Source organism: Platalea leucorodia (assembly GCF_965183815.1).
Source record: "Platalea leucorodia genome assembly, chromosome: Z".
Classification (NCBI taxonomy): domain Eukaryota; kingdom Metazoa; phylum Chordata; class Aves; order Pelecaniformes; family Threskiornithidae; genus Platalea; species Platalea leucorodia.
The window spans coordinates 57521945-57549286 of NC_138858.1; the positions used below are offsets into that span (position 1 = coordinate 57521945).

Consider the following 27342-nt stretch of genomic DNA (forward strand, 5'->3'; position numbering starts at 1 on the left):
CTGAGTGCTCTGGTGAACTCAGCAGGTGTCCAAGATATCCCCAATGAGCTCAGTGAGAGCCCAGTATATCCCTGCTAAGCTCTCCAGAAGCTGAAACATACTTGATAAGGTACAGCTGGCAGAACAAAGAAACCACGATGATGAAAAAAGCTGGGAACTACGTCCTATGACCACTTATGTGTCTACACCAAAACCATATAAAAATTAACTGGATATCCACCCAAGACGAGCTTCTCTGTGGGAGCTTCTTTGCATGAACTTCTCTGAGAAAACTTCTCTGCATGACATCTCCCAGACTGGACCCTCACTGGGGATGCCTGGCTGACTCCAAATTCTATGATGTGGGTTACCTATGAAGAGACACTTTTGCATCATTGATTAGTCACATTCCTGGGAACGATTTGGTAAGTGCTATACTGGTAAGACCTCTCATAATATATATAGGTGAGCATAAAGGTGAATGATGGTAAGTATATACTTTCTTTTGGTTAATTCTGTAATAACAACAGGTTGCCCACAGAAATTGTGGATGCCCCATCACTGGAAGTGTTCAAAGTCAGGCTGGATGGGGTTTTGAGCAACCTGATCTAGTAGAAGGCAGAGGGGTTGGAAATAGATAATCTTTGAAGTGCCCTTCAAATACAAAACATTCTATGATTCCAATAACTTGATTTTTTATATATATATTTTTGCTAGTGGTCTTTTTGTAGTAACCTGTAATATATACTTGCTTTACTAGTAGTAATCTATAATAAAGAAATTCACAGAAACCCAGACCTCCATGTCCTTGTGTGTTACAGAATCCCGAGAACCCCACAGTCACAATCTTACATACCCGCAGGGCAGGTAAACCCTTGTAGGTCATGTCTGTGACTGCTACAGGAGCATGGGATACAAGATATGGCACAGGTTAGGACTGGAGATCCTGCAACTCACTGACAGTCAGTTAAAGAAATGCAGACCTGCAGATGGACAAAACCAGTTGCATGTATGGCATCATACATAGTTTATCTGAATATAGACTAAAAGAAAGAACAAGGTGTAAAAGTGTGCTACAAAACATATAAAAATGACCCCAGGTGGATCCTTGAGTGAGGAAGAAGAAATCATTAACATCACCATCATGTTTCTCCTTGTGAAGGATTCCCAATACTGACGGCTCAACCCCACCCTCAACCAGATTGAAGGTATCCTCCTAGGACCTCAAGGACTAGTGAAACAGCAAGCATACCATCACAATACGGGCTAGGAAGATAGATACTAGAATGTGTGTATGACAATTTTAACTGTATTATTGTTATTACAACTGATAATTTTTCTGTATAGCAGTATTCATTTCTGGTTTTCTTTTTGCGTAAGAACTAAATCTGAACTAATAATACATCTTTGATTAGACAGTTCAGTTTTCAATTATACTAATAATACATTCTTGGCTTTACATATGTAACAAAGGTTTCCTTTGTGCCTGTAACAAGATTTTGAGATTAACAGAAGGGCATGCTGGATTTCTACTCAGACTGTAAAACAGCACGTCAGACAAGAGACAAGTTCTTGTCTCTAGTTTGTCTTCACTGAGTGCTCTTTCCAGGAGGACTGACATGAACCACCACTGAGCAGACTTCACGCACCACAGGATCACAGAAGCACTTGGGTGGGAAGGGACCTTGAGAGCTCTCTAGTCCAACCTCTGATAAAAGCAGGTCTGAATTCAGACCTGCATCCTCTTACAGCATATTTGCTTAATTTTAGTTTTTAGCCAGAGAAACTTCAGAATATCTCCATTCTTGTCTTCTTCCCTCACATGATGTTCCCTTTTCCTTCCCCCTCCTTTCGCTCGCTGCAGACTCTCCTCTTGTATCATAGGGATGCTATCCCAGGTGCCTTGGTGACTGAGTTCATTTCAAAGCCAGCCAGCCTACTAACTGCCATTTCAAAGGCTAATACCTGGGGCTGAAGATAGAAGCTGAAGAAAACCATCTTCCAAGCCTGTGCCAGCCCTCTATCACTCCACACATACAACAGGACAGATGAGCTTTGGGGACACAGCTGGTTCTTAGTCAGGATGGCAAGTTTACCCTATTTACACCCCAGTGAGTGGGCTTTACCTCTGAGCCTTAGCTCTCTCTTCTGTGAAAAGCAGTGAAGACCTACCCATCCTTTGGAAAATACCTTGTGGTCTAGTGAGTTCTAAAGAAGTAGGATCCATTGTTATTATTGAAGAGGTGTCCCAGCGCATGCAGGAGGGATGGGGAGGGTACGACGTCTATAGCTGTAAATGGTACAAGAAATCTAGCTGCTTTCTAAACAAATGGTTAATTTTGCTGCTACTTATCAAACAAGCAGAAAAACAGTGGCTACTCAGCCCCAGGAGGATGGGGAGCCTTCAGACATTGTAATTACAGGGTATCATAAGCTCCCCTAAAATACAAATAAAAATATAAGTGTCTCTGTGAGCTAATGAGCCCCTAAGCCTAAATTCCAATTAGCAGCTGCTTATCACAATTTTAAATCTGCTATGCAAAAGAACCTAGAACCACAGCTGCATCTGAAGCAATATTGGAGACTGAGAACTGACACAAATAAAGACAGGACATGACCTAGAAGAGTGGGCGGAAAAATTTGTGACTGCACACTCTTCAAATGGGCCAAACACCAAATGTTTAAAATGAGGGGTGCACAGGGCTTTCTGCTGCCAAGAATAAATGCCACTGGCTGCAAGAAACAAGGCTTAAAGACTGTCTTATAAAGGGAGGTAGCAACTGATAACTGTAGCCTGGGTCTCCTCACAAGTCTCAACACATCATGGATCTCACTGATGTTCTTGCCAGATGTCAATAGCTCTGTACTCATGTTCGGATTTCTGTCATGCACAGATCTCAGTCTAGGCCAAGGCAACAAGGAAAGAGTGGCTATAAAGGCTGAACAAGTTTAACTTTCTCATTGTGTACAGAAAATGATAGACCCCCAACCTAGCAAAGGAGCTACACATATGCTTAAATTTTAGCCCACGCTTTTTACCTTACTGATGCCAAGGGTGAACTTTTGAAATGCTTCTTTCAGCTAGGGACTTAGAAATATCCCGATGGACCATAATTCAAAGTATCTCCAGATTAAAGCCACAAATCATCGGCTGGGATCACAGGAATCCCATTGATCTTCATCCTCTTATGCTAAACATCCCAAATATTCAGCTTGCAGAGAAAGTAATGCGTTAATATTGAGTTAAAACTTACACTGTTAAGGCAAGAACCAACACAACTGCTAACAGCTGATTCTTTTTTCCTCCCTTTTAAGTCTGTGGCAAGGCTGACAGGCAGTGACTTAGAGACAGACGGAGAGATGGGGGGGAGCTGGGGAACAGGTAGAAGCACCAGAATAGGTCTTTGAAGTGTCATTTTTGCTTAGAGCCAGAAACAAAGCCTCAGCTTCAAACACAATGAAAAAAGAGAGAAGACCAGTAATAGAAAACAATTAGAATGCTCTTGAGGTAAAACTTTGTTGAGTGCCATGCTTCAATTATGACTACCACTGCAAATATGACAATCTGATTAATCCTTAAGTCACTTCCATTCCGTTTTTTCCTTTGCGAACACCAACAACAAATTTCGGGTTATCCAATTTTAAAAGAAAAGAACAAGTTTACTTGTTTTGTGAACTCAGTGCACTGTTCTCTAGTACAGAAAGAACTCTTCTCCCATCACCATGTAGGCAACCTACACACACGGGGACACTACATTGGCCACAACTTCTGGGAAATCACATCTCTTCCTAAGAGCTGGCATGAAAAAAAAAAGAGATTAAATGCCAAAGCTGCTAGAAGAAAGCTCAAATGTGGTCCCAAGTCAGTACACACCTGAAGACTGCCATGGGTTTAGATGCTTTTGCAGAATGGAATACAAAATTAGGAAGAGCTGCCTGCCTCCTTCAGCTGGAAACTTGAAGTGCTGTTAGACTAGTGGGCATAACGAAAATGAATGAGTCATAAGTTTATGCCAGTTACCCCTGCTCATGGAAAGTGCAACTATGATGGACAGTCAAAAAGAGGGGCAGCATATCTTATTCACAGCAGCTTCAGGCAACTGTTCAAGGGACCTACTCCCAGTGCAAGCCACTGTACTCTTTTTTCAGCTCCTGTAAACCATACTTCTCTTCTTGTGAACATGGCATCTCAGCTACTTTCCCCCATATCCTCACCTCTCATCTTCATTATGTTGCCCCTGTATAAGATCAGCCCCTTGTTGATTCTGACAAGGGTTCTGAATTTGTCTCAGAAGCACAACTGATGATCCAGTTGGGAAGGACAAAGCAAAAACAGGACTATCACCATGGTTGCTTCCACAAACCAGCTACAGGAACGTCCATCCTCTGCTTGCCTTGTCAGATAACTTGCCTTTGCATTCACACAGCTGAGAGAACCAAAAGAAGTCCACCATACAACATCGCATTTTCATTCCTGCCCTGGGGGGAGTTTCTAGTTGTGCTTCACTGTCTGCTTGTGTGGCCACACTCTCAATGGGAAGGTGTAAGTACCCAGAAAGGGCAGTGGAGATAATGAAAACATAAATAGACTCGTGGGAAACATATCCTTGAACTGCTTTCAGTTTAACAGCTCCAATTCTGACTTCGGTGTGGGCCCCTTGGACACACGATGGAGAAGAAAGTCTGCTGCATCTCTGTGCTTTCAGCTCATCACTGATGAGCCCAAAAGGTGTGGCTGTGGAAGACAATTCCCACAAGAGAGTCTGGAGGGAATTTATCTGGTATCTGGCTGACATTCTGAAGACTTCCTTCCAGCTTTGCAATTGAAAACTATGTGAGAGGTCTTTTCCTCCCACTTCACGTACCTCAACTTAAGATGTCTCCAGTACAGAAACACTCCCTGTACTGTTTCAGAAAAAGACCTTTCGTGCTTATTGCTGTAATTTCTCCAGGTGACTGGTATACATATGCAGCACTGAAAAAGTTAAAGGGAGCCACAGCACATAGCAATGGCTCATGCTGGTTATGTCTTCCTTTCTATCAAAATACAAAGCAATGTCCCTGAAGTATGTGAGACCACATCCATGCTTCCTCTTGCATACTGAATTAAGGCTCAGATGCCTCCTACTTTAAATGCTACACTTTATGAACACACTACTTCTTTGAGAAGACTTCCATACTGATAGAAGGCTTTAGTTTGCTCAAGAAAAGAGGACCAACATCTATCAAACCAGACTGAAGAGCACACAGAGAGAGAGGTAATAGCAACAGTGCTAACATGCAATAACCTGTTCCTTGCATGTATAAAGGATGTAATACATTAGAAGACATAACACAGATAACAACTTGGTTTATTGGCTTGAGTGTAACACCAATCACAAACCTTATGGATGCTTTGCCACCATCGTTATCTACATTTTAGAACAGTAGGAGCATGTCTCAGTTCCAGGATACCCACAGCTCCAAGGCACCTAATAATACAAGACTAGTCAGATTCCAAATTCTGCTGGCAGCATACCTCCTTGTTCCTCTCAAAACCTTCTCTAGTCTCACAGCACCCCTCCTTGTTCTATTTATCCACCAAGCTTTAACAGTGGCAAGCAAAGGAATAAAAGGGTGAACTGTTGCAACGAAGCTATAAAGCTGACTGCTGGTTAGCAGACATGAAAGCAATAACAGACCTTCTTTTTGCAAACATTTCAAGCCAACCTAAACTGGGTCTGTAGCTGTGACCATTTAGGGCCTTCTCCCAGGAAGACAATCCTAGTGGGATCCACCTCAGCTAATATGGGCATCGAGCATGTATAGTAAAGGAACATTGCCTGTGCTCTCTCCATTCTCCTGAAGGGAAGCCAGTGCCTCTGGGAGGTCCCTTAGAAGATCAGTTAATGTTGCTTCTTTGAGGAGACCTCAGAATCTGCCAGTTAGCTGCGTTAGTTGTATCCATCAGTATGTTTGCAGAAGCAACAATAAAAAGGCTCCTGGAGACCACTTGTATTGCTTTGTTAAGTCTGGAAGCTGATGCACAATTGATTTGCTATCAGATTGGAAGGATGTGCTGCAGGCAAAGTGTTCTGCAAGGTCTACCCCTCATTTTAATTAATCACTTGAATGACAACATGGACACTTATCCCATTGTTGCAGTAGTGTAAGTGTAAACCGGATAATGTAAGGAAGGAAGAGACACATGGCTTGTTAGGAGACAAAATACTTTACATTACCAGGGAGAAAATAGAGCAGCTTTCAAGCACACCAGCCTTTCTGCAGTTCTTTATCTGGATGATGGCAAGCTAAAAGGGGCTGCCAACAGGGCAAAATTAGCATTACAAGTGCTCTCAAATAATGGCATGAAACAGATGGGGTGCAAAACCAAAGTTGTCTACCTAAATAAGAATATTCAAGTGTACAAGTACAAGTACCCTCCCTGCAAGGGAGTGGGGACTCACTGGCAGTTCTGCTGAAAAGGAGACGACAGAAATCTAAACTACTGTCACAGCTAAGGCATAGAAGACATTAGAAAACTGAGACTAGGTTAGGTTTTGTCCTGCCTCTACAGTTATTACGAGATCACGATGAGATGGAAATCAATGCAATGCACCAGGAAACAGCTCACATTGCAGATTAAAGAGAAGAGCTACTAAACACAGGTCTCCCTCATCCTGACATAGTGTGAGTGTATCGGGCAGCAAATCACGCTGATGTTCTGAGTGATTGTGTTCTGCTGAAAATGTTTAAATGATCTTCACCCTGTTCCTTTTATTGGTGGCTAGAATATATGCCAATGCTGTATTTCATCCTTCTCTAGGAAAGAACTACCACAGATCCTGTTAAAGACTTCATTATCGCCTTTTGGGCCAGAGAAGGAACACATGCTTACTCATAGGAAGAAGTTGTAAATGTTCCCCAGAGGTGCTGAGATCTGCTTGAGGAAAGCACATTTTTAAAATGTTACATAATGAAACAGTCTCTAGTTAAAATGATTTGTGTTACTTTCCATTGTCAAGCTGGTCTATCCATCTGAGTGCTGTAATGAGCTTGATCAGAAACTTCAATGCTTCAGCTGGAAAGTTACACAGACAAGTCTGTTACAAGTTAATTAAGTTGAAGTTTAGATAACAATGAACAGCTTTTTATTACAAATATATTCTTCCACCAAAACCAGTTCAACTCTCTGCATCCTTCAATGTCATGGTGGCTGACTGGTTTGTAACACACAGCCATGTGTCTGTGCTTGTGCTTATCTGTCTGACATAGATCCCTCAGCAGTGAAACCGCAGCACCATTGTTTTTTCAGATAGACCATCACAGCTGAAGTCCAACCTACTTCTGCCGTGACATCACACTGGAAAACTAAAGGCCATGCCCTAAAAAGCAGTAACAGCGCCACTGCCTGTCCCATTGGCTTCCTCTCACACATTTGGGGCTACAGCCACAATCTTGGAAGAAAGGCATGTTGGGTTCAGGCCTACAATCTGCACTCATCAAATGACTAAATATAACCATATTGATACACATAAAGGTCAGTGTAGGTATAAGCCAGATTGAGCTTGTTAAAACCCAGATGCCTGTTGACAGTACACGGACAGTGTTGAGAAAATGTCTAACAATTAACTGCCATTTTGGACCAGAAGTCAATGATATGCCAGGAATGAGAGCTAAAGGAGAAGTAGCTCTGCTTCTGATAGCAGGCTAAGGTGGCGGTGGACAGGGAGAAGAAAGCTCTCTGCTCACAGCTTCTATTCCCCAATATCCCTCAGAAACACAGAATCTGCTGTGAAACAGACAGGACTTCCCATATTGCCTGTGAAAAATTACATAATCCAACAGGCCAGAAAGGGAGAAAATTCCCTGGATAGGCAATTCTGCCTCATCTACGGAACTGGCATGTGCTCATGACCAGAAAGCCAGAATTCAGCCAGGTCTCTGAGTTGCTGATTACATGTGTTGTGCTCTCTGTCCTTGAGCAACAAAGGCTGCAAGTGTAGGCCAGCTTCTCCAAGGAGACAACAAATTATGCCAGTGCTTCTCTCTCCTCTCACTGTCCCAGTGTGTGTTTCTTGGTTTGTTTTTGAGGGCATGGGAGTGGATTCGAATAAGAGGAAAAAAAAAAAGACAAACCCTGCTCTGCCCAACACAACTAATTTCTTATTTTTTAAAGAGCAGTTATTGCCAGTTTTAATACATGTCTTAATAAAGATCAACTCATCAGTTGGCTCCCTTATCAAGGCTTTGTAGTTAAAGAGAATGGGAATAGCGACCTTGTTAAAATGAAAGCTCTATTGAGTGTTCCACATTTCAAGCCAGTTACCTCTTATCACTTTCTCTATTTGGCTCTCTAATTAAAAGGTTAACAAACATGAACAGTGAGCATTTGCCAGAACATAAGGAACCTCAGGTCTCTCTGCCTGAGCCCTGAACTGAATTTAACTACTCAGCGACTGTCAGTGATATAATCATGGCAAGTCTCTTTGATTCCCTGGTACAAACTTGCACATGGAATGAAAATCATGGGCAATGGTGGACAACAGGGATTGCTCTCCTACCTCTGAGCCTACTCTTCCCATATAATCAATACAGTCAACGAATTGTTCCTTCTTGCTCATATTCAATGCCCTGTACAACAGTACTGTGCAGTTACCGTGTGCACACACTAGTGGGAAGCACAGAGAGGTCACCTTCTCAGCAAGGCTAGCAGCTTAGCAAAGCCAGCCTGGTGGTTTTTTTGTGTGGCAATGAACACATCGAACAGATGGGGAGGGAGCGGAAATGCCCTCTCAGCACAGAATGGCTCTTCAAAGGGTGCCATGGGCTTGCTGGGAGGAGAGATCTGCTGGAATTCAGGTTGTGAGCAGGCTCCATCAGCTGTGGTCCATGGTGCAGTACAGCCAGCAGCAGTACAGGGTACCCTGCCACCATACGAAAAAGGTCCTGGGCTTACTGCTGGAAGCTCTGAAGCATGCCCCATGCATAAAGGAGCCCATTCTCTCCCCATCCTACGTCAGGATGCACATTTCTGCCATAGGTCACCATGCTTTCTCATTAAAGCCACGGACAGGTCATTCTCAGGGAGAGCTGCACATATGTTGCCCCTGTGTAATTTGCTACAATTCCACTGTGAGTCCAGTTCATCACAAAATTACCATGTCATCATGAGCAGAGACAGAACAAAAGCTCATTGGATGAAAGTCTCTGACAGCATTAACCCCTACATGTATGTTCCACTAGCAGTTCACACCAGCTCTTTCAGCAGCACTATGTGAATATTAGCCCTATAATCCGGACTGCTGAGCTGTGTATATTCACAGGGTATTATTTGTGTTCATTCTCACTGCTGGGCCCAAGAAGCACCTGGCTCTAGATAACAGCAAGTACCAGAATGTAGGCACATGGTTGCAGAGAAGAAGTTGCAGCAGTCCAAATAAGGGCAACAGGTTTATTGGTGGATAACTGGAGGGCTGAGCCCTTGAACAATTTGTTGTTTCACTTCCTCCTCTCCATCATTATCCTGATAAGAGGTCACCAGGAAGAACACACCTGAGCATTTCTATGAAACACAGACTGCAGCTCAGACAGTACTAAATAGCATTAGCAAAATGTCAGTAGATTCATACTGTTACCCCCTACCAGCTGCACCATTAAAAAATGTCTGTGCCTAAGGACTACATGAGAAAGGGATCCCCCAACAGTGCCACATAGGCAGACAAGGGTGATTTACTGCTCTGTGCAGGGTGATAACATGGCCATGAATCACAAGGTGCCTTCAGAAAGCAGCTAGACAGGAGCTTGCGTGACAAGGAGGGCACGCAAGAAAGCATTATCAGAGCTAAGTCCTGCCTGTCTTTCTCACATGAAGGACTATGTAAAGCATTCCTGATCCTGTGGGAGTGAGTAAACAAACAGATCCTCTCCGTGCCTCTTCAGGGCATAGCAGCAGTCCTGAAGTAGCTGAGACAAGTGATGGCAATGAGATCCTTCTGCTAGGCACCACATATTAGACAAGGAATACCACACAGATATTCTGATCCTGGTGGATACATCTAAAGAAACAGTTCTTAAGCTCTCCTGTTAAGTGGATTTAGTGCTATCTTAGCACCAAAGCAAAAGAGAGAGAGATAACATCCTGACAGCAGCATTCATGAAATGAAGAAAAAGAGAAGATTGTAAGATAGGCCAGTGTCCATGTCCATGTGCAATAGCTATTAAGAGAGGACAGAAAATTAACCATGAAAGTCAATATAAAAGCACAACATGGAGGAGATGCAGAAAAGCATCTGAAATCATGTGCAAGTACGTCTCAGATGCTTTCAAATTTCAAAAGGCACTCAGACCATTTGAAATCAAGTGTGGCCTTCCCCTTGATGTCAGTCATCTTTTAAGTCAAGGACTTCTGAGGCCTTCAAGGCCCTCAAATTACATGACTGACTTTTATCTTCTGTGGTATCTCTGATTAATCCTTCCCAGTGGAGGAAAATTTGCCTATAAAGATGAACAGCATTCTTACAAACTGTTTGAAGATAGAAGAGCATGATCTTTCTCTTTTGCTCTAAGTGAGCTGCACTTGGAGCAGATCTGGCTCTTGTCATAACCAATGAACTCAGCCATCAGCCTGGTATAGTGTCTCCCAGACTATTTGCATACTGCTTCCTTACCAGCCCACTCCTCCCTGGTACTGTGAAGTTCAGCACAAATACAGGAAGGAGGGTTTTTCCAGGCCCTTCTACCTTGAGCTCTCTGATCCCTGAGGAACAACTTTAAGCCCCAAAGTATCAAAAGCAGATTTTGGCAGAGGTGTATACTTTCATGTGTTGCTGAAGCCAAATAGGAATCCAGGTAGGTAAGGAAAGCATCCATGTCACAGTGTATAGAACCAACTTTGCAGCTCTGAGACCACTTTCAGAGACTGAAATAGTAAGTGAGCAGCAAGACAGCACACTACAGCTGAACTTGGGTAATGGGACTTTTCAGAGGAGGAATGGGTAGGCTTCCTTTGTTCTGCCGTCAGGAAATGTATTTACAGCACCAGCTTTCCACACTGTCAGAGACAGAAATAAGAGCAGAATACCAGCTGCTTCTTCACCTGGCAAAGTTGTCATGCTTGAATGTGCACATTGTAACAGCATGAAGGCACACTGCTCAGCTGCAGGTGATGCAATAACACAGCACAAAGCCACGCTAAACATCTAGCCCAAAGAGACAGAAGGTACTCCTCCCACCACTTGGAGTCCATGCATAAATCTGGTGGTGGGTTCCATCCACAGCTTTGTCCCTGCTGCAGATATCTACCTAGAGATATCTTCCTAGAGATATCTAACTAGGAGTGCAATTTGACTCTACATGTCTTCAGGGATTAAGAATTCTCGTTGGACCCTTTCCCTCCTTGAACTTCACAGGAAGAGGAATTTTACCTTCCAGGTTGTCCTGCACTGAACAGATTTCCTTCTTTTCTGTTCCCTGAGCTTTAAGTAAGAGGAGAAAATAGATGAGGAAACAAATACAACATTGAGCCAATGTCAGTTTCCATTAAATACAGTATTTTTTAGCATGGACCACCTGTTACCTGGCTGTCATGTCCTTAACCTAAAGGATAATTCTGTTACCAAGGAGTGTGTAGGATCGGTTGTTTTCAGCTGGAGTTTAGTCGCCTCCTTTGCAAACTCTACCTGGATGACTTATTTGCCCTCCTGATGCCTCTGATGCTTTACTAGAGAATTTGCAGGTGCCTTAAAATTATAAATAATGCACAAGTGTCAATGTGTTTTGTGTATTCACTTCAAACAAAATATGAACCACGCTGTCACTGCATTTGCTGACTTTGGGCTTATTTTGGATTTGAAGCTTATTTGAATTTTTTCTAAATTAGACCATTATCTTTTTTTTTCTTACCATTGAACTTTTCATTGAATCACTCTTGCATTCCCTACTGCCAGCCAAGGCTATTGTGAGATGTCTGTCACCCAAAAGCTACTAAAACTAATGCATGTCACTTAATCCCAACCATAATTTCCAGCTAACCAACAAGGCAAAAAAAAAAATCAATTACTTTATCAACTCCAGCCTCTTTACATCCGCTCTATTCCCAAGTGTAACACAACCAGTTATAATTGAGTTGCAGTTTAATCAACTAAGTGGGCCACCCCGTGAGAAAAAAGGCAAAAAAAAAAAAAAAAAAAATAAAAAGAGAAAAAGAAAGAGAGAATCTAGGTCGCTCTGTCCTTAAGACAACAAAATAGATAATTGCTTCACTCCAAAGCATCCATGCTGCACTTGGGGTATGTTTGAGATCTTATGTAACTAACACCATCTCTGAGTTAGCCAACCCCTCCCTAATCATGTCCCACAAATGCCTCTTCCATGCACATCCAGCAGTGGAAATGGTAGATCTGACTCATCCTTTTCAAACTGTGTGGAAACATGACATACTCCAACCCATGACATTCTAAGGGGATTTTTGTGAGTTTTTAGGGAGAAGGGGAAGAAAAAGCCTGTGATTATTTCACTTGCATCTGCAAGAAATTACTAGAAATGCTGGTCTTCAGCTGCTGCAGACTGATAGATCTCTGTCAAAAAAGACATGTTTAAAACAGCTGAAATTTGTAAATTACATTATGCTGTATCAGAGCAGTGCCTATGAGGGCTCAGGGCCCTGCTGTGCAGAATCAAGCCCTAAGTTTCACAAGTCATCCAGAGCTTTTCTCTGTTGGGCTAGATTAGCTGTTTTTTTAATTAGGACTAATTTTTTAAGCACATAAAAAGGACCTTCTGCAGTACAAAGCAAAATACATACTAAAGTGAGCCCTAAATAAATATCAGACAAATAACTATGCAAGAACCAGCAAGAAGACAGCGTCTCTACAACTGAGAGAAAACATAATAGGTGTTCTTAACTAAGGGGGACCAATTCACAATAGTTGGCTGGAGTTAAAACAGCATTGAAGCTGACATTTAACCTGGGGAAAGAATTCAAGATGTGAAGCACAGTTAAAACCACAGCAGCTTTGTCTTCACTTTAAAGTGTGGAAGCAGAACACTCTTGTCTGTGGTGGTGATTGAAAGGATGTGTTTCATCCATCTATTTTAAGCAACTGTTAGCACAGCTGCCAGCATAGCAGGAACCCATGTATACTGTCTTGGAGGAGAGGAACTGAGGTCCAGGCGGAAGTAGTACCACCTTAAAAGTTTTACCAGATGACAGTTAAAAAGCAAAACCAGAAATCTCAATCAAGCTCCTTAGTCAGGAGGCAAGTCATTGTCCCCATGACAGGAGAACTCAAGCTACACAACCAGAAAAGGGAGCACCTTGACATGGTGTTCAGAGAGATGTGAATTGCACTGGGATCTCTGCCTGGCAGAGCGCTTGCTGGCTATACAGCACAGTCAGCAGAAAGGGATGGCACATTTCTCTTCTCTTCCAGAAGCCAACATCTTGCTACGGCAGTGATCTGGTGTCCTACCATCTGCCTGTGTGCCCTTGCTGAAGGTTTCCTTTGGGTAGGCACTCCTGAAGTAATCAGGCAGTTTTAAGGAGAGTTGGGTGGAAAGTTATCAGCCATGGGGCAGAGCCTCACGATGCTACAGGAGACATTTGAGCCCAAGGGATTCAGTCCTGCATATAAAACATGCCTCTTCTCCTGGGTGCTAAGCCAGCATAAGGCACCCTCCTAAAGCACCTACCTAGGTAGAGATTAAGTCATATCGGACTGCAAGCCTGAGTCTAGGATATTGCCAGGGTAGAGAGCAGGACCATAGAGTGAGGAGCATAAACTGAGTCTAACAATCTGCCACCACAAGTAAAATAGTAAATATTGGTACTGAGGAAGACAGAATAGCTTGTTCTCAGACAACTGTTCAAAACTGGGAGGAGATTCCAGGGAAACACCTAGTTCTGAAATTACTTATTTCTCAACTGTAGCATAAAACAAACAAATTAACAAATGTATTGAAAACAGCTGCTTCCATGTGAACTGCAGGTAGAAGTTACCATGGAGGGAATTTCACGCTATGCTTGTTACATGAAATTAAAAATCTCCACCTGGGCTGAAACACCAGGTTGGAAAAATATCCAGTGTAGCTGTGAGCTTGCTTTACTCAAAAGCAACCTGACCAGGTGTTCTAGAAATGACTTTGCAAATCCACCAAGTCCTTTGAAATAGAATCACTTCCAATCTGAATCTGATAGTTGATTTCAGATCATCCTTGGATCAGTCAGATAATATAGCTGGGAGACCTCTCCTCCTCTCATATGGACACAATAGGGTTAAAAAGTTTTCAGAAAACAGAAAATTAACCACAGCTCTGTGACAACCTCACTCAGAGGGGCACACTGCTGATTCCCACTGAGCTGGGCCAGACTCCTGAACCCCATCAGAGACTGCCACATATTGTAACAACATCAAAATTTAGTGTAAAAACTAAACTAAAGATGATTTTGTTATTATGGACAGTCTTACAAGTGAAGAGTCAAAGATGTTGTCTGCTTTCTGTACAGGTACTCAGGATAGAAAATTATTTCCTGCCTCACTGGCCCTATCTCTCTGTTCACGCACAACTACACTGATACATTATTTGAAACCCACCTGAGACCCAGCTTCCATTTCTCCCCACTTCGCCAGCAGCAGACTCCCCCAGCACCTCTCTCCTCTTCTGCTAGTCAGAAACACTCTAATTCCTGACTCAAGTACATTCATGGCCAATTTATTCGCATTATTCTTTTACCAATGTTGTCTTTCACTTTAAGTATATCTTCCTTCACTGCAGTGTTTACCTCTCTCATGTATTTAGAGAGAGCTCTTGTGTCCCTTCTTAACCTTTATCCTAGGTATTTTAATGCATCTCCATGTAATTATAAATTTCCTCTTTCGTGCTCCTTTTAATCTGTCACTGTGCAGCTTGGCTGACATGGAACAGGAACTGCTGATATTTAAACTGCGCAGTAAGAAAAATACAGAGGAGAAAGCTGCAATTGTCACAAGTGTTTTAAATATACAGAATGCAAAAAAAAAAAATTTAAAAATACTTGTCTAGTTCTAATGGAGACTAGGATTTTTCTAAACACACTCACAAGCAGTTTTATTCCCAGCTAGAACTGGGCTATGTTGACTTGCTGGCAGTTACCAAAACCTCTGAATAGTTTCTCCTTCTCCTCAATTTTTTTGTTTGTTTGTATTTTATTTGTTTGGGTTTTTAAGATAAAATTTTTTATTTAAGGAAAAAAAATAAATCTGATGGAAACTACAAAGAGAAATTGCTTCATTCACGAAGAACAAAACATTTCACTCAGTAAAGCCACACATTGATTCAGGGAAGAGTGGCATGCATACACTTAACTCCAGCGTAAAATAAATGGCTGTCACAGATTAAAAATACATCTGTTTGGATATGATGTCTTTTTCTCATGCAGTCTTTCAGGTTTTGTGATGAGTCTTTCCTTTCTTGATTGCTGAGAAAATACAAACTGTGTATTTAAAAGCTTTTAATGAAAAAAACATGTTTTAGTAGAACCTTTCCAAAGTTCCCTTGCAAATTGAAAATTTTAATTGACACATGCATTTTTAAGGAATTTAATGGACCTGTACACTTAGGACAGGCACTGGAACAGAGACCAAGCAGTCCCACACAGTTTCTGCCCCTTTGGGGGCCATGCAGAAATTCTCACACTACATGCAATAACTTGGTGGGAGGGAGGCAGAACGAACAAGAAAGCTTCCCAGCCAATATCAAGTCAAGGACAAACTTTCAAGTGCATTAAGTATGCAAGTTCAGCTCTGCCAAGCACCAAGAAGCAAAAGAAGGAGTGACAGAAGGAAAAAAGCCTTTCCATGAAGAGAAGGGCAGAGTTCAGGTGCCCGTGAGTCACACCTGACTCTGTCCTGCTCTTGGGGTAATGAAGCCACATACTGCTTCCAATGCAAGGGAACTGGAAGAGACACCACCTAACAAATGAGCAAATGACCTTCCTAAGCACACCCAGGGTTCTCCCACAGAGGAGGCCAGCAGTTGAGAAAACCATCTCCCACTCATTTACCTTAAACACAAGGTTCAAACTTCTTTTCTGCTGGTCAACCTTGCCTGTGCTAGCCAGCAAAAAAGAAGAGGTGGATCCAGGGACACAGAGACATGGCAGTTCAGCTATCTGCCAACGTAAGCATTGACACACATTTCTTTGCCATCCCTTTTCCTTTAATGGTTGTCTGCTTTCCCCTTCATTGTTACCATTCTCTCAGGAGACAAGAGTTATCAAAACAGCTCCATCATTCCACACTTGGGTTTCTTTGTTTCTTTCCTTATTTTCCACAAAAGAAAATTCATAGCCATTTGAATCCCAAATTTCTGTTGATGTTGCATGTCTGACATTCCTTCAAGGTCAGTATCACTGCAAGTAAGCCACAAGACAAATCGTGCTGCAAAACCATAAGCAGCTGCTAAGCAGCTTCATTCTTGTAGGTAATGACAAATTCAAATTGTAAAAAGATGCACATCAAAGTCAGCACATTAAATTTATTTTTTGTATTAATGCATTTCTGCAGTGAAAGCATCCACCCAATTTGAAGTCAGCTCATTTAAAATTGCAGGGATCAATCAATTCTCAAATTGTGCAGTGTGATCATTGATTTGTGCCTAGTATAGAAACACGATTTGTTTAAAGTATTTTGTTTCTAACATGCACTATGATTTGTACCAGAGATAGGAAGATCACTAGTAACCTTTGCCATGTCTGTAATTGCAGCTGTTACCCTTTAGCAAACCACATGAGCGTCTGTTCAGCAACCTCTGGAAATTCTCAACCTTCTCAGCAAGGCTCTACATCCTTTGAGACATGTAATCCAGCCACTAAAGACAACCTGCATGAAACAGAACTGACTATATCCTAGCTCTCACAATCAAGCTGTAGGTGAGAAAATAAGACAGCAACCAACATAGTTCTCAAAGCCACACCTTAACAAGTGTTTAAGGTTCTGTGTAGCTTTGCGCAAGCACTTGATTTGTGCTTGCACATGGAATGAGTATACAAAGGCAGCGCAGAGTTGCAGCCTCACAGAGGATCCAAGGGTAAGGCAGAATGCTCTCTGCCCCACCACTGAAAAAGGAGAGTCGGAGAACTTGGAATAGCCTCAGCATGCTGTGTCTGTAGCTGTTGAAACTGGCAGTAGAAATTCCACAGCTTTGAGGGACTAATGCCCCATAGTCACCACTTTATGAACCATATCCCCTCTCCAAGGGCCTGAAAAACTGTGGATTCCCATCCTAGAGAACACTAGAACTGGTATCTGTATCGGAGTCTCAGCACCAGCCTCTATTGCCTCTGTTTCCTCTCTTGAGCACTATCACGGAATGTTTGAAAGTGGGACCATGATGTTCAAACAGAAGAGCATGCATTTGCATGTAGCCTTCTGACATGAGACAAGCCAGTGGCAACACACCAGAGATCTGACCCTCTCTTTCTGCCAGCCTTTCCTGCTTACTGCCATTCCTTTTCCAGGCCTCCTCAACAATTTGGTGGCCTTCAAAAACTGCTGGAGAACTTCTCATCTCCATGCAGCTGCCACAGATTTCATACTGCAATTTCCCACAACAACATCTTGCTGCTAGAATGGGATTTTGTGCTGTTGGCGTTGGGGGTGCTCCAGAATGAAAGAGACATTCCTGTTCTCCAGAAGGGCAAGGTGCCTGTCTTCTCTTAAGAATGGAGAGCCTGTGCAGAGATTACTTAGGCCTTTTGGAGCCCTGTACATTACTGCAGCGCTAACAAACACAAACAGTCCATACACTCTCAACTCAGCAAGATTTCTAAACCCACGTAGCCCTCATGGATTTGATTTCATAGTTTTACCTTCACTTCTAATCAAAGCACAAAGCCTTCATGTACATCAGCATTCATGTACACCAGCCTTCTCTAATTGCTGTCCTTTTGCCAGCACATGAGCAAGTGAATAGGTCTCCACAGCTAACAGCTGAACTACAGTCTGAACTTCTCTCCCCAAAGACCAACACAAAGGCAAATCAGTAGCTTATATTTTCAGAGTCCCATTTCACCAGGAAGGTCTGAATAACTGTAATGCATCATGCACTAGACTCCTGCCCAGCTCCAAATCCAGTGCTGCAGATAGTGTTTCCTATGCAACACAGGCCAAAAATTCAGCACTGAAACTATTTGTGCCAAAAGTATGCAGCTGGCAAGAAATCACCACTTTTCTCCCCATAAGAACTAACTTCAATTATGAAAGATACAAAACAAGAAAAACCAGAAAGATTCAGGTGCACACCAACAGATGTTAAAACAAACAGTATGCAGAACTTCCTTCAAAGTGGACAGAGAATCAAAGAGAAGCATCTGCTGTTCTGCCATGAAGGAATCCTAGACAAACTCCTTAACACATGTGAAATTTCCTTATTCATCCCTCTCTCCCCTCTGAGAGAAAAAACTTCCTGCTTCTCCATGTCACTCCACTCCAAGCAGGCTCTTGGCAAGCAGATGCTCAGCAGGAGAAATATTAGTTAAGCTCATTGTGGCATACCTCTACAATCAGCAGGCTGAAGGTTGCTCATTTCCTCTATGGGTACTAAATAAGCACACTCTGCTCTGTAAGATCCCAGCAGACACAAGTGAGAGCATTTGTACGATTCTAACAGCAACAGGCCCAACAGAGGCAAGCAAATATAAGAGGAAGGTTTCTCAAGAAAGGCATGGGAAGAAAGGACCTGGCCAGTTTTACTCCTCCTGGTTTGGATCATGGGTGGAATAAATCAGCTGACCCTCATTGTAGTTGGTATCATCACTGGTATTATCTCCACAGTCAATGACCTGCTTCCTTGGAAGACATCTTGCTCCTTGGCTTAAGCAGGAATTCCTGAAGAACAAACTAAGCCCTACAGGTTACTATTGGAGGAGCTGGCATAAAATAAATGAACAAGGAAGATCCAAGGCTGGTATGGATTAATCAGCCTTGAACAGCTATAGAACTTATGCTTGTTTTGTTTTTCTGGAAGCACTGAGACACCTACATGGGATTTTCTCTTCTATCCTCGTCTCAGCACAGACATCATGATTGCACTCAATCCAATTTCTTGAAGAAAATCTCTTCGCCAGCAGTGCGTATTAGAAAAAAAAAAAAAAGAGTCCTATAAAACCGTTCCTTGTGAAAAATGTATCCGTCAGATATCAACACTACATCTTCAAAATGTCTTTAAAATGCATATAGTCAAAGCATCAGCAAAGAAAAAAGGATCCAGAAGGTAAGAGATCAACACCACAACCATACTACACACCGAGGCTACAGAATTCATCTTATACTCTTACTCACTTAAGAATTTATAGTATAGAATAGTATAGTTCAGTGGAAGGGACATACAACGACCATCTAGTCCAACTGCTTGACCACCTCCAGGATGACCAAAAGTTAAAGCATGTCATTAAGAGCATCTTCCAAATGCCTCTAAGCACTGACAGGCTTGGGGCATCAACCACCTCTCTAGGAAGCCTGTTCCAGTGTTTGACCACATTCCCAATAAAGAAGTGTTTCCTAATATCAAGTCTAAACCTCCTCTGACGCAGCTTTGAACCATTCCCATGCATCTTGTCACTGGATACCAGGGAGATGCACCTCCCTCTCCACTTCCCCTCCTCAGACAGCTGTAGAGAGCAATGAGGTTGCCGCTCAGTCTCCCTTTCTCCAAACTAGACAAACCCAGAGTCCTCAGCTGCTCCTCATAGGACATGCCTACCAGCCCTTTCACCAGCTTTGTTGCCCTCCTCTGGACGCATTCAAGTACCTTAACATACTTTTTAAATTGTGGGGCTCAGAATTACACACAATATAGGCAGAAGTAGACAAAGGTAGATGGGCCCCCAACATCTACCACATGCTACCATGGGCTGAACACCTCCTGCCTCATCTCAGATTCTCCAGACTTTGTGATTTGGAAGCACCTGACTGCAAAATGAAAGACCTCATGTGTCACAGGTTTCAAGGATTACGGGCAAAAGAGATCCCGGAAGTAAATACCAGCACTACTTGTTGGCATTACAACTTGCAGTTTTTCATTACAGTTTCTGTCCTACTCCAGGATTTTATACATTAACATAAGCAGTGGCACACAGTCTAGCTGATGCTTGAGGTCCCAGAGCAGGAGAGAGGCTCAGCAGAGAACTGCAAACGTGAGAAACAAGAGGCTGAGTTGGAGGAGGAAAAGGCAGAAACCACTATGTTTATTTCACTGTCTGTTCCACCCTGGACAGGTCTGTGTTGCCTCTAACCGCACTCAATCTCACTGACTTCTCCAGGGAAAATCAAGAACTTAATCCCCTAACCACAAGCAAGTAAAGTGACACAAATGCAGCAGCAAAATATGCAGTTCATAAGCCACACAGAAGGCTGCTGCTAAGATGTTAAACCCTAGTACGGTTTCCATTCAGGGTAATCAAGCATTCAAACACACACATCTTCACTAATGCAAGCTTAGCACAGGGGCTGCTTTTTCAGAGCTTATGGACAGTGACTTGAATCCCATTATATTCAGGGGGGTTTAAATCTCTGCCTACCTTCAAAAACAAGGGGATTCCCTTTGGACTGAGTTCTGCGGTATACCTAGCTGAACCAAAGCTGCCAGTAAGACACATGAAGTAGGTAGTTCCCCCCTGCTGACGTATTTCAGATGGCAATCTGGTTGCATTTGTCTTCTGCCTACAGTATTTTAAGTATTGTTATGAACCAAAACAAGTGTCTGCTGAATCTTGACAGATAAAGAAGTGAATACCAAGCAGCAGTCCGCTCTCTAAGCTGCTGCCAATAAAACAGCAATCATGCTTGCAATATAGCCCAGTGAATATCTATCCAGAAACTCAAATGTATCCTTCCTCCCGACGGGGCTTGCATTGCACAATGAATTCAAGCAGTACTGGCAGCATGAAGAAATTGAGACAGTACCGTTCACATGCATCATTATATATGAAGTGAGTTACATGATTAATCCACAGGCTGACATTAGGAAAAGTCACTGTTTAAGGCAGGCATCCCAGCTACATATTTCTCCTATCTGTGGCAATAAAAGGAGCGCATTAAAAGGGCCCCATGCAATACCATGTAATACAGTTAGAGCTATCATGGCTGTTCTGTATATCCATATGTTCACAGCCTTCTGGTCTGCATAATGCTAGTTTCTGCTGTAAGAAATCTCTCTCTTCAACCACATCATGATCCCACCTCAGACAAGTCCTCCTCACCTTCCCCTTTCCCCTTCTCTTTTTCCATATGAAAATGCCCTTGGCCTGAAGTCTCCCAGTAACAGGATGACAGCCATCAGAGCTTCCTGAAGTTTAGTGTCTCTTCTACTTCAGTCCTGTTTCCCTATTTATCCAAGCCGTCAGACAGAGGAAATGAGTGTAGTATGACATAGGAGTCAGGTGTTAATGCATCTCTTGCTTTCACACAAACCTATGAAGAAATAAACGATGCCCAATGAAAAACCACTGTGGCTAAATTCCTCCAGGGACCATTTCAGGTCCTCTATTTCCAGCTTTTTCCTGGGAAGTCATACACCTTGGTCATGACGACAGTGCTCCAGAGCTCTGACCTGGCCTGGTAAACAGCACTCCTGATGTAAAATGCAATCATGTAATCACTTTGGTTTTCTTCATTTAGTGAACTGTCACAGGAACAGCAAAGTGACCAATCACCCTGGCTACACACCAATGTCAATGTCTGCTGGTGTGGCAGAGTCAGAGGTACAAAATATCCCTTTGCTGTCTCTGTTATTTCTGTGGAAGAAGAAGCAGCAATTTTAAGCCTTTAGGTTTCCTCTTGGTATTTTCTTCTTCTTGTCCTACACAGCTGATCAGCACCATGACTGCGTTTCACATCTATGGCATCTGTCACTGTCAAACAATAAATGGAGTGACTTTCACACAGGGTGCTGAAAGGTCTGAGGAGCACAAAAAAAGCCACAGAAGAAAATTGGTCAAATAAGCTAACATTTTGTACTGCTTTTCCTGGACCACAGTCCCCACTGCTAATGAAAGGGTCAAGGATTTTACCTTGAAGAGGCCAGGGATTTGCAAAGACACATTTCAAGCTTGTCAACTGCCACGCAAAGACTCTGCTGCCAACACTAGCAGCAAAATCCCAGTGCTGGCAGCACAGCAGAGGATGGCCTTCCACTGCACAGAAACAGCAGGCTTCTGCAGACCCCATTTAACAAGAAGTCAGGGAAAGAACACGTTCTACTTCAGCAATACAATAACTTGCCAAACTGATTTCACAAAACCTAAATCCCATAATCACACAGACTTCCAAACAAAGCAACTCTACAGCACAACTGCCTTTCCTTGCTTGCTAACTTAGCTTACCTACCTTTCAAAACACCTTCCTGCCTTCTTCCCCTCTGACTGGCAAAACTCCAAGGCAAAACAAATCTGATTAATTGATTGTCTTGTGCCATTAGAGACAAAGGAAATGTCTTCACAGATTGCTTCAAAAGCAATGGGAAAACCCCACAGGAGTGTTCTGCTAAGGCTACTGTTTACAGTTAATTAATCAGAGTGTGAGATCTCCTCTTCCTCAAGAAGGTCAGTGAGGAGGTGGGACAGCAATGATGTTTTCCTTCGAGTACCTCCTCTGAACACTCCAGTATGATGAAACCTGGTCCCAAAGTCCTCATGTGCCCTGCACAGCCCTGTCCAGCAGGAAAAGGGCAAAAGCACCTCACCTGCAAACAGTTCTCAGATCCAGGCTCTTAGCTACTGTAAGCTCTGGTCTAAGCCCCATTTTGGTGCTGGATGCTGGGAAAAGAAAATACCATGCCCATAATGCTCAGACAAGGAAACCCAGTTGGCTCCTGGCCTTTGTGAACTGTCCTCGGCGGAGATAGTGAAAGGGTTAAGCTATCATAGCTGTAGGTGGTCTGTAAGAAATATTTATAGGAAGTCTGATTCTCTGTAAATTGGAGGGGACCTTACTGACAAAATAGCATTTTTTTTTTTCTTTCTTCCAGGAGTGCCAGAAGAGATTCTGAGGATGGGATAAGAACTTTTGCACCAATTAAAAGATCCCAAGCAGACAGCAAAAAGAGTTCAGAGGTATTCTGGGAAAACCCACATTAAACTAAAATCAAAGAGCCATGAAATCTACAGGAAGACCTCCCTGAAACTGGGGATAATAAAAAAGCTCACTAGCAGATCACACCATGTATCCTAGCCAAAGCAAGCCTGTCACCCACAAGATGTTTGGTGCTTTGCTCAGTTTGGACGCCTCCCTCTGGATGTCAGAACTGGAAGATAAAAAGGGTTCTGGCCCCATAATTAAGGAAACAAACTGTAACCTTTAGTCCTTGGTTTGCTGTGCCAGTGCAGCCAGATTGCATGATTGCTTCAGCTTGGGCTTTAACTCCAGGGAGAAACAAGTGTCCAAAACGACCTTTACCTTCCATGTTATATTTGCCCTGGGAGAGAGATCTTGTTTTTCCTCTTTGAAACTATTTCCAATTCACAAATAGGTCTCTGCTTAATGAATTAACATTTCCTGGATTTTACCACTCTGCAGAGACTTCTCCTTTATTGAGTAAGTGGGCAAGTTCCAGACACATTTTGCTAATACATTAAGTCATCTGGCAGAAGAGCTGGTGCCCTGGGCAGCATCTTGACAGACATCAGAAACTCAGGCTTCACCAAAAGATGTTTTTTGAATTTGCCTTCTCAGAAACTCCTATTATAACGCAAATCCTGACCCTGGCATGCAACATTATGTTAGAATGAATAAGAGTAAATGCCCAGAGTAAATGCTGATAAGCATAGGCAGACATTGCTTCCAACTCAGGTTAGTCATTCAGCTGCAAGAAGAGGCATGCATCTCAGCTGTTACTCCTTTGCTGCAACCCTCCTCCCCCTGACTTTAACTGCAGTCTCTAAGCAGTTATTTCCCTTTAGTGGATTCACAGATCTCCAGCTGCAGTGGCTAAATCTCCAGTTCGCAGGTACACTTGTTCATTTCTGTGCAAGCAACCTTATTCACACTGTAGCAAACAGTGCAAAATATGCTCTTCTCAAAACTATTTCTCCTTCAAAACAGGCACTGAAGAGTAATGAAATGTAACACTGCTACCATACAAACTGTTATCTTCTCACAGATATCTTCATATCTTACTATTTTGTACAATCAAATTAGACCCTTTCTTCTCCAGTTTGATCTTCCCATTCAAAACACCCCAACTAAAACTTGGGTTGCTTGCTCTATTCTTAACTGAGAATTTTGCTCCCTTGGTGAAAAAAAAAAAAAAAAAAACAAACAAAAAAAACCCCAAAACCCACCAAACCAGTTCCTTTGCTTTCAAAGATGAAAATCATGTTTCTATGCCATGGGAGAGACTCCTGCAGTAAATGTTGATACTGCATATGACATCAATAACACCGTGCATGAGACATTCCCACTCTACAGTTTCTCCAAAGGAAAATGGATGGAAAATCCACACATGAGATAGAGTACAAAAGAGAATGATCAGAACCACCTCATCGACTTCCTCTGAGGCCAACTATTCCAGCTGCCAACAGCAGCCAGCGTTCAGCACCATCTCAGCGACAGCCTTGTTTTGATTGAATGTTCAGGACAAGCAGCCCAGAAAGGCAGCATAACTGTGGCAGAACAAAGGAATCTCATTGCCAAATACTTCTGTGTTGTTTTCAATTTCTGTCCCCCGCACCACTGCCTTTTCTATTTTCCACCATTAGCTTAAAACAATTCATCACACATGGAAGGAAATACACTGAAACCATATAAAAGGTTGGCCTCAAATCCAGGTGTTGGGGAGATACTTTATTACTGTTTCCCCGCTTATTGTGGCAGTATTCTTATTAAAAATAACTCTCCAAATACCAGGTACAAAAATTTCTGCACTGGCCATTTTTTGGTCATGGTCTGGCCAGCGTTTGGGAGGGAGGATGAAAAAGGGTCGCACAGACATTGACAAAATGCTACTCTTTCTTTGGGTTTACTCTAGCTAAACCTGTCTGCAGCCTTTGTAATACCTGCAAAACAAGACCTGCGCACTGTACAGCAGGATATGCAGCCAGCTGGTAGGGTGCCAGATTAGGCGTGACCCAAGCAAGGCCTGCACACCTTGTGTGGGAGGTCCCTCCCCTAACATGGGGCTTCTGTGTCTGCTTGTTGCTGCCCCCTCCTGCTCGAATTCTTCAAACACTTGGCTCTGATCGTGCATCAGCAACAGGCATGCTCTTCCAGGTCCTCAAACAGTTCTTCCAGCTGCAGACCCTTACCAGAGGATCACAGCAGTCCATCCTTTCTCTTACCAGGTGCAAAGGGGAGGGCAGGGGGAAGGATGCAAGGCCTCTCATGTGCCAACCGCACTTACCTCCTAGAGCTTGTTTCATAACAAAATCCATGGCGATGGCTTAGGGGTGCTGCCCACCTTCACACCTCACATGCACAGAGACCAGGAATCCTTCGAGGGCAGCCTGCAAAGAGGCACAATCAAAAGAGGAATGGTGTCTCTAGGAGGAGAAAAGGCTGATGCCTGGTCTTTCTCAGGTCTCTCCCCACAGCTTTCCTCCCCTTGTCTAAGTGCAGGCAAGTTTCCAACCCCCAATCCCTGCAGACCCTGGCTTTGCAGGACAAGGCAGCCCCTGGCACCTAGGGAGCAGAGCTGCATGCTGGCAGATGGCAAACGGGGGCAAGGAGGAGGACGTAAGGGGACACGGTGGTTCCCCCATGCAGGGCAGGTGGCCGGGAGTGAGCCCGGAGAAGCAGTGCGGTTCTCCTCCCGGCTTGTCTCCTGCAGACGGGCAGGAAGGCGTTAAACCTTTGAACTTTCTCGTTTCTCCGCCTGCCTCTCGCCTTCTCGGTTTTTGGAGGGCTAGCTCCGCAGTGGCAGCTCCGCCGGGGACAGCCGAGGGGGCATTTGAAGGTGAAGCGCTCTGCAAGTGCCTGGGAGGACAAGCGGGGGAAGCTGGGCGACTCGGGTGCGGATGCAGCCCGGGCGGCGGGATGGAGAGCGGGGCAGGCTCCCCCACCCTAACCCCTCAGAAACCTCACCCAGAAAGCCCCCAGCGCAATGCCAGCAAGGGCTGCACCTCCTAGGGAAGAGCCAGGACAGTTCAAGGTTGAGACCGGCCGGCCCCAGGTGCAAAACAGCAGCACCGCCGCGCCGGCTGCTGCCTCCATCTCCTGGCCCCGGCCGCGGGGAGCGGCGGGCTCGACTCCGGGCCAGGCTGCCGCCCCCCGCCTGGCACCGGCTCCGGTACCGGATCACAGCCGTGCCATGGGGCTGCGCGGCCCGCCAGCACCCGGGAGGACCAGGGCTTCCCCCATTCCTGCGTGCCCATACCCCGCCTCTCCTTGCTGCCCTTCTGCACGCTGGCCGGCACGGCACGGTCCGCCCGCCCCGGCGCCGATACCTCGCTCGGCGGCGGGCGCGGTGCTGAGCTGAGCTGAGGTGCTGGTGGCAGGTGGGTGCGGCGGCTCGGCTCGGCTCGGCTCGGCTCGGCTCCTAGAGGCTCCGGCCAGCCCCCATGTGCCTGAAGGCTGCCGGGGAAGTTGCAGGCTCGGGGTGTGAGAGAGAGAAAGAATGAGCCCAGAGCTTCTCCCTACTTTTCCCCCCGTGCCCCTCTTTTTATCACAGGATTTCCGGACCATCCCACCGACACGGTCCCTCCTTCCTCCTCCCCTCGTTGCGGGAGCTGGGCTCTCTCCCTCCCCCTGCCTCCGGCTCCCCCGCCCCTTCCCTGCACCTCCCTCGCCCCTCGGTGCTCGCTGGGGAGGAGGCCCCCAGCGCTCCCCAACCCCTTGGAGGGGTGCGTGTATTTGCATGCTTGTCCCCCACCCCATCCCCGGCTGTCTGCAGCAGCCAGGTGTCCTTGCGCTTTGCCGGGGCGGAAGGTTGTGAGCCCGCTGTTGCATTTTGCAATTGCCTCCTTGCCTCTCCTCGGGAGTCAGTGTGTGTGTGCCAGGGGAAATCTCTGCAAATACGGCTTCCTGAAAAAGGGGGAGGGTGGGAGGGCGATCCGCATAGATCTGGGTCCTTTCCGGAGATCCTCTCTCATCCCATAGGTCCTGGAAGGAGTTGGAAGGGCAAGGAAGAAGATAGAGAGTGAGCAGAGCTTTCTCCTCCCTCCTCCTTCGCCTCGGATTTTACTGCGGCCGGAGAAGGATCGCCGGCTGCTCGGCTCCGTTCTCTCGCTATCCAGCGGTGTCTGCAGCCCAGGAGGAGGCGGGGGCGGGGAGGCAGTCCCCTCCCTGCGGTTGCCGGCTGAAGGGCTCGAGTGCAGCCATCCGTTGTCTAGCCTGGGTTCGGGACGGCATCTGAAGGTGAGGAGGAAGGAGATGCGTGTGGTGCGAACGCTACGTGACAAAGCAGAGCAATACC

The 27342-nt window shown here is 44.4% G+C and overlaps 1 protein-coding gene across 1 annotated transcript in view; it reads right to left on the bottom strand.

Moving 5' to 3' along the window:
- The window catches only part of CPLX1 (complexin 1), a gene marked incomplete at both ends in the record, with an annotated part of 131943 nt that extends 106580 nt beyond the window's left edge, over positions 1 to 25363 (bottom strand). The window contains one exon of the mRNA XM_082335579.1: positions 25333 to 25363. Coding sequence (XP_082191705.1) covers positions 25333 to 25363 — 31 coding nt within the window. The remainder of the gene's footprint in view (positions 1 to 25332) is intronic.
- Between the last annotated feature and the right edge of the window lie 1979 nt (positions 25364 to 27342).